The sequence below is a fragment of the Pseudopodoces humilis genome, chromosome 8 (genome assembly GCF_049639895.1).
Source record: "Pseudopodoces humilis isolate 2021_Gansu_Grassland_sample_001 chromosome 8, ASM4963989v1, whole genome shotgun sequence".
Classification (NCBI taxonomy): Eukaryota; Metazoa; Chordata; class Aves; order Passeriformes; family Paridae; genus Pseudopodoces; species Pseudopodoces humilis.
Window position 1 is genome coordinate 8,671,950 of NC_142207.1, and position 7,706 is coordinate 8,679,655.

The 7,706-nt window shown below is 62.7% G+C and overlaps 1 protein-coding gene across 1 annotated transcript; it reads right to left on the reverse strand.

Moving 5' to 3' along the window:
- Window positions 1–2,665: 2,665 nt before the first annotated feature.
- On the reverse strand, window positions 2,666–6,450 carry EN1 (engrailed homeobox 1). Its single transcript, XM_005534653.3, has 2 exons — window positions 5,772–6,450; window positions 2,666–3,147 (listed from the first exon to the last, which is right to left on the reverse strand). The coding sequence occupies exons 1-2, from the start codon at window positions 6,448–6,450 to the stop codon at window positions 2,831–2,833; spliced, it is 996 nt and encodes a 331-aa protein (XP_005534710.2). The 3' UTR covers window positions 2,666–2,830.
- Window positions 6,451–7,706: the final 1,256 nt, after the last annotated feature.

The window sequence follows — 7,706 nt, forward strand, 5'->3', positions numbered from 1 at the left end:
GCCCTATATTTCTCTCATCGGTTTTATTCCTGACTTGTCCAGCTCAACTGAGTTTGGCTGGACAAGTCGTGGCTGAGGAAACCCTTCTTCATCTTCCTCCTCCTCTGGAGCTCCCAAGCTTTCGGGCAACCCCAGCGCCCCGGAACCGGCTCCCGGCTGCAGGTAGGCAGCAGGTCCCGGGGTCTGTCGGCGGGACAGGGGGCGACGGGAGAGGGCACAGCCCTGCTCGACCCACGCCGAGAGCCAGCCTGAGCATCACCCGTGTCCCGCGGACAGGGGAAGCGAAGCGGGTCGGTGCCCTATACCCTCGGCAGGTTCGGGCCAGACCCGGCCCAGGAATGCTCTTGGGGAGGATCGTTACTCGATTTTTAAGGAGAAATGCCATTTTTCGCCTGTACAACTCCAGGCGCGTGCGAGGCGGCGTGTATGGCAAAGGCAGAGGGTCGAACTGAGACTGGAGCAGGCGGGAGTAGGGGAGCGATCTCTCTGTGTCCCCCCGACAGCGGCAAGCGAAGGGGGGGCTCAGGGGGAAACCGAATGCAGCCCCCGAACTCTGCAGCTGTCCCCGCCAGTCCGGGCTCTCGCCGACCGCTTTCCCTGCGAGCGGTGGAGCTCGCACTTTGAAGGACGGCTTTATTTTCCTCATTGCGGATTTGAGCTCGTGCACCAATCCCATCGAAAAAAAAAAAAAAAAAAAAAAAAAGAAGGAGAGAAAGAAATGCACAACCTTAGATGGCGCTGTACAACATTTATTTAAGCCCTCCGACTATTCCCGACTCGTCGGCCTGCAGAGAGAAGAGCCCTCGGCGGGCAGAGGCGGGCTGGACTGGGCGGGGATGGGGTGGGATACGCTGGGGTAGGATGGAGTGGGATGAGGTGTAGGAGGGGTCCTGCCCCAACTGCAGCGGGCACAGAGGGCAGGGGGCTCTCTCCCCAGCCTGCGCCTCCATCCTCGGACGGTGATAGCAAACCGCAGCTCTAAGCAGGAAGGAAGAGTTAAAAAGCACGAAAATGGCAGAAGCCATCTCCCGCTTCCCCACTGCTCCCATTCCCGAATAGACAGAAACCCCCTAATGCCTCTGATGGGACGAGGAGGGGGGAGCTGCAGGCTGCGCCCACCGGGAGTGCTGCTGCTTGCCCCCTTCCGCCCCCCGGTCCCACTGACCTGGGCACGGCCTCGGCATCGCCCCATTCTCCGGGGGGATGCAGGAGAAAGCGTCTCCCGGATCCAGCTCTGCTCGCTTGTCCTCTTTCCCCGCCGGCTGCGGGCCTAGGGCAGGGATAGAGAGGAGCAGAAAGAGGGGAAGGAAAGCCGACAGAGCCTCGCCGAGAGGAACGGGCGGCTCTCCACCCGCCTCGGCGCCCGGTTTCATCAGGGGCAGTGAGGAGCGGAATCCGCCGCCTGCCCTCGGCTCGGCGGGGCCCCACGCAAGGCCCGCGTGGGCTCAGGCCCGGCGATCCTCGACGGCTCGAGGACAAGGCCATGGGCACTGCCCGGTCCCGGCCCATCGGTGTCCCCGGGCCGGCGGCAAAGCAAGCCGACCCGGGACTGGGCACGGCCGGCTTTTAACCGGGGCTGATGGAAAAGCGGAGCTGGGGCCGCAGCCGGGAGCCCCGCCGTGCCATCCGCCTCCCCGCGGTCCCACGCACACGGCAAATGTGAGCCCGAGCCCTGCAGGAGGGAGCGGAGGGCAGGGACCGGCGCCGGGAGCGCTCCCGGGAGCGGCGGCGCAGCGCCCGGAGCCGAGCGTCGATCGTTCCGATCCGATCCTCGGGAGAGGTCCTCGCTGGAAACAGCGTGGGAGCAGATCCTCTCGGAGAGAGGCAAGGAGCTGTCACACAAATATCTTTCCAACACATCCCGGAGCCCTAAACGTCCAGACAGTTTCAGGAAATTTTTCAGCGGGAACCGTGGTATCACCATTATTATGAGGTGTATTTAATTTCTGGTTAAAAGAGGAGGTGCGGGAAGCGAGACACGACCACAATTGCCAAAGATAATTAATTCTTTTAAAAGGGTAGAAAAGTTTAAAATAATTTTTTTTTTTTTTAAATCGAAGGTCTAAGGGTTTTTAACAAGGGATGGACAGTTTAAAAATTGCTGCATCTATCGAAAGCAAAACCTAAATATGCCACCGAAATGGCACTATGTACACAGCGTATGGTGTATGTATATATACATTTATTTATTGTATTTATATATATATATATATGCAAACACCCATACACTAATATAAAGAATTACAGCCAGCCTGGATCCTGAACACAGTCTACACTTTATTTCAGACTACAGATTTCTGAACATAATAAAATCTTTGGCTTGTAGCGGCGGGTTCAGTCTCGCAGTCTGTGGATCAGAATTTTTTTTTCCTCGGGAAAAAAAAAAAAGAGAGAAAGAGAGACAGAAATTCACACACACAAAAAAGATAAAATAAGATCAAACGACAGATGAGAAAAGTCCGACATTTACTGTAAAACAGGAGCAACGGACATCTGAGGGCGGGAAGGAGGGAAAGAAAAAAAGGAAAGCAAACAAAACGAACAAACGAACAAAAGAAAGGAGAAACAAGAGAAACGGGAAGAGAGAAACTGTCCAGCAAATAGAGATCGCTACACATATTTCTTACCTGAAATTAAATATATACAAGGTCATATGCTGTTTGGCTATATAGAGATAATTTTTTCTTAAGTGTTCATATTTATTTTTTTTTTTCTTAATCGGAGTCCTTATACTATGGATAGACAATAGATCTGCTTTTAAATCGCACCTGTCCGCCTCCCGGCCGGCGGGCCGGCGCCGCGGCGCAGGGCTGGGCTGGGGCCGCCCGCCTCACTCGCTCTCCTCTTTGTCCTGCACCGTGGTGGTGGAGTGGTTGTAGAGTCCCTGGGCCATGAGGTGCAGCGCCAGCCCGTTCTTGATGCCCGTCGCTTTCTTGATTTTGGCCCGTTTGTTCTGGAACCAGATCTTGATCTGGGACTCGTTGAGGCTGAGCTCCTGAGCCAGGCTCTGCCGCCGCTGCTCCGTGATGTACCGGTTCGCCTGGAACTCCGCCTTCAGCCGCTGCAGCTGCTCGGCCGTGAACGCCGTCCGCGGCCGCTTGTCCTCCTTCTCCGTCTTCTTCTTCTTCAGCTTCCTGGTGCGGGGGCCTGCGGGCAGGGCACACACACGCCGCTGGGCAGGGCCGCGCCGCCGACCGACCGACCGACCGCCCGACAGACCGACCGCCGCCCCCGCCCCGCCGGCCGAGGAAAAATGGCCGACGGGTGAAATTTGTGCTGGTTCCGTGTGTCCCCCCGGTCCCCCAACCCCGGCACCGCCGCCCCGGCGCGGCGGAGGGAAGGACGGGAAGGAACGGGAAGGCCGGGGCCGAGCTCGCCCGCGCATCACCCGCCCCGCCGGCCCCGCCGAGCCGGTCCCGCGAGCGAGGGGAGCGGAGCCCCGCTCGCCCCCCGCCCCGGCACACGTCGGGGCACCGCTCCGCCCGCCCTGCCGAGCCGAGCCGCGCCGCACTCGTCCTGCCTGGCCTGGGACCGGGGCCCGCCGGCCGGACAGCGGCTCCGCCGGACAGCGCGGGGACCAAAGGTCCCCGCTGCCACGCACCGGGGGGCCGCCGCCAGCAGCACACTGGCCGAAGGCTGCCCTGGTCTCCTTTTGGGGGACAACGACCCTCTCCGCAAAGCCAGCCCAGTCCTGGGGGGCCCTTCTCCGCCTCTACCCGGGAGCCCCGCTGCCACCGCTGCCCGGTCACCTCTGCTCTCCGGCGGCCGATCCCTGCCGGGGCCCTACGGCCCCTTGCAGCTCCCTCCGCAAAGCCCAGCCAAAAGCAGAACCCCGCCGCTCCACATCCAGGCCGCAAAGGGGCCAGCTGAAGTGCCACACAGCTCGCTAGGAAAGCCACCGGGTCCCGGGGCGCATCCTGAGGGTAGCGCCTAGCCGAGGAGGGGGTACCCCCGCTCCTCTGCCCGCCGGCCTGGCCCGGCCATGGGGAAGAGGAGCGGGGAAAGAACCGTGAAGAATGGGATCTACGAAAATTCCCCGACAGCTGCCGGGCTCGGCTGGCGGCCCCAGGCCCGCAGCCCCCCGCCAGCCGCAGCCGAAGCCGGCTAGGCCTCCTTGCCGCGGAGCAGGCCGAAAGCTCCTCTCCCGGCGCAGCTTTTCACCGGAACGGGGGGATTCCCCCCGGCTCGGCAGCGGCTGTCGGCGGGGAGAGAGACGAGGCCCGGTGGGGAGAGGGACGGGGCCCAGCGGGATGCTCAGGGGCTGGATCAGGGGGGGTGAAGGGCGAGGGGACTGAATCGCCGAGTCCCGGCACCTTGCAGCGGGGTGCCGGCGCCTCCGACCGCCGCAGCTCTCTCGTCCCCGGAGCCGAGAGAAGCAGTCGGGGCCGGCGGGCAGCTACGAGCACAACAAAGAGAGCGGCCGAGCCGAGCCAGGCTCCCCTCGCCCTTCTCCCCTCCGGGTTGCAGCGAGCAGGGAGCGTCGGGGAGGAGGACATGCAGAAATGATCCTTCCTTTGCCCGAAGAAAGGGGAGGAAAGGAAATTAAGGCGCAAGTGCAGAACGCCGGGCGCTCGTTGGCCCCGGGAACCGGCAGCACAACACCCGCGGCCGGGCCGGCCGGGAGCGAGGCCGTGCCGTCTGACAGCTCTATCACCCCATCAATCACCCCAGTCAATCAAAGAGGCTTTTCTGAGTTTGAAGTCGCTGGACGTGTCAATAACGGGGGATGGAGACGGCTCGGCCGCACTGACGGCCGGCGAGGAGCACCAGGCCGGGCAGTGCGGAGCGGGGCCGGGGCCAGGCAGCGCCGCCTTCCCCGGGCACTGGAGCGGCCCCGGGCAGGCACAGGGGAGCCCACCCCGGCCCCGTGCCGCGCTGGCCGATCCCTGGCTGCTGGCTGGAGGTGTCACGGGGAAACCCCATCTCCTCGTCCTCTAATTCTTTCCCAAAAAATGGCAATTAAAACCAGAAAGTAACGGTGATAAATGAAGGGGTGCCTGAGGGCAATTGGAGAAGGTAAGGACGTAGAAGGGGCGGCAAAACAGGGCCGGGAGGACCGAGGCGGTGGCTCCCATGGGGACGACCTCAGGCAGAGGCTTATCCCCACCCCGGAGCTGGGCCCCAAAAGGCAGCAGGGAGCACCGGCTCCGGCAGCAGTACGCGGCCTAAGGGCCTGCCTGGCTCGCTGCAGAGGCCCCGGTAAACAGTCCCTCCGCCACCTTCTAAAAAGCCTTTTTTCCTTCGCCTCCAAGAAAACACTACCTCCTCCTTCCCCCCGCACCGCCAGCAGCCGCTCAACATGTGGCTCGGGTCCTTGCCCCCTCGCTCCTCCAGCAGCACCCAGGGAAAAAAAAACAAAATAAGGGGAGAAAAAGCCTCAGAACAAGGGAGCGGTCGACCCCGCTGCCTTTTTCTCGCAAGGCTCTCGCCCCGCGCCGCGGCGCTGCGGAACACCCGGGGCTGCGGCAGGCTGGGCGGACGGGGGGCGCGGGAAGGGGTCGCTCCCGCCGGCTCTCCGCATCGAACCGCCGCCGAATCGGGGCCCGGCGTCACATTCAAATTTGGGAGACTCGGAGGAGGAAGGAGGGGTGGTGGCGGTGGAGGGGGGGACGCGTTTCCTCTCGCCCCGGGTGACCCAGGCCGCCCCCTCCCCCCCCACGCGAGGTCCGCAACAAGCCGGGAGCCAAAGCCAAGGGGGGAAAGAGGGAAAGGAGAAGGGGGGGCGACCTTGTCACGATTTAACAGCTCCCAGATGCGCCGCGGTTCCTTACCCGAGGACGGTCTGTCTGAATACCTAGTGCAGTAGACCCAGGCAGGCCACACCAGCGGCTGTTGCGAGTCGGGCTTTATAACAGGTCCTCCATTATTAGAGCCCATGAGGAGGATGGCGGGGCTGCCGTGCTCCCCGTACTTGGCCGGGTGAGTCTCGCCCCCGTCGGCGGGGGGCTTGGCCGCCCCCGACGCCGCCGCCGCCGCTGCCGCCGCGGCGGGACTGGCTTTGGCGGCGGCGACGGGGGGCGGCGGCGGCGCGGAGCCGTCGGGACGGCAGTTCGAGTCCGGGCAGAGGAGGGCGGGCGGGTTGGGCGGCCGGGCCAGCAGCGGGTTGACGTTTTCTCTACCTGAGCTCTGCCCCCGGTCTCCGTCCCGCTCCCGGCTGCCTCCTCCTCCTCCGCCGCCGGCCGGCGCGGGAGGCTCCTTCTTGCAGCCGAAGTCCGGCCTCAGGATGTTGTCGATGAAAAAGTTGGTGGTGCGGTGGGGCGGCGGCGGCGGGGGCGGCGGCGGGGGCGGCGGGTGGCGGCGGCGGGGCAGGGGCAGGGGGCAGGGCGCGGCGGGGGAGGCGGGCGCGGGGCTGGGGGGCACGGGCACGCTCTCGCCATCGCTGCCGCTGCCGCTGCTCGCCGGGCCGGGCGCCGCGTCTCGGTGGCCGTGCCCCTCCGGCGGCTCTTCCATGCTCAGTCCCCGCCACGGAGATCGCTGCCTCTTTTCCCCCCCACCCACCCACTTAACGCCCACCCCACTTTGACGGTGGGTGGCGGGGTGGAAAAGGGGGAGGAAAAATTTGAAAAAAAAAAAAAAAAGAAAGAAAGAAAAAAAAAGAAAAAAATATTAAAATCCACTTGTTGGGCTGGAGCTGAGATTTTTTTCTGTCCCTCTCACGGATGGATCCAAAATCTGGGAGATACTCGAGGGCTTCTCTCCCCCTTCTCCCGATCAGCTTATATTTCCACCACCAAAAGAAAAAAAATACAAAAAAAAAAAAAAAATCAGCACCAAAAAGGTGTGCGGCGGCACCACGGCCCCCCCCAAAAAACCCCCCCCCCCCAAAACCCGTCACGATCTGCCCATCTCCCGGCCGCCGCTGCCGCGGCTCCGCGCTGCCCCGCTGTCACGCTCCGCTCTGCCCACGCCGCGGGCTGCCGGAGCCCGTCCCCGCCAGCCCGGTGCTGCGCCGCCCGCGCCCGCTTAGGGTTCTTTTTTTAATTCTTTTTTTTTTTTTTTTCTCCCTTCTTTTTTTTTTTTTCTTCCTTTTTTTTTTTTTTTTTTTTTAAAAAAAAAGGGCCAAATCTCTGACAGCGCCGGTCCGTGCACCAAACTCTCCCTAAAAAATCCCTCTGCCACACTTTTTTCACTCGCACCGGAAGCACGTGAGGTGGCCCCGCACGTGGGGGCGGCCAATGGCGCGGCGCCGCCGCCGCTGACACCCCGCGCCGCGCCCAATGGGCGCCCGCCGGGCCGCCGCCATAAATACCGCGTGGGGACGGGACGGGGCGGACGGCACCGGGCGGGACGGGGCGGGCGGCGGCGGCGGCAGCAGCGACAGCGACGGGGCGGGGGCACCGCGCCGCGCCCACGCGCGTGAACCGGGACCCCCCACACCCCCCCCGACCCTCTTCTAGCCCCGTAAACAACAACTTCCAGCCGCGCCGCGTCCTCCACGGGTGGCGGGGATTTGGTCATCGGCCGCTAGCGATAATAAACACCCACTCCTCCAAATCTCTGCGCTTTCCCCCTCGTTTTCCTTTTTGTTTTCTATTCTCCCGCGGCGGCGTTGGGCAGCGCGGGGAGATGGCGAGTCGGGTGGAGACTCACTGGAATCGAACCTTTTTGGTTTTGAGGAATAAAAATTACAGTTAATAATAATAATAACAATAAATAGCAATAAAGGTAGGAGGCACTGCCGGGACGAGCTGATCTTACGGCCGCAG

Bases quoted from the DNA above. Each gene is read 5' to 3' on its own strand.
- EN1 (XM_005534653.3), bottom strand. From the start codon at position 6,450: ATGGAAGAGCCGCCGGAGGGGCACGGCCACCGAGACGCGGCGCCCGGC. The intron at 3,148-5,771 runs GTAAGGAACCGC...CCCTGCCCGCAG, and splicing joins TTCAGACAGACCGTCCTCGG to GCCCCCGCACCAGGAAGCTG.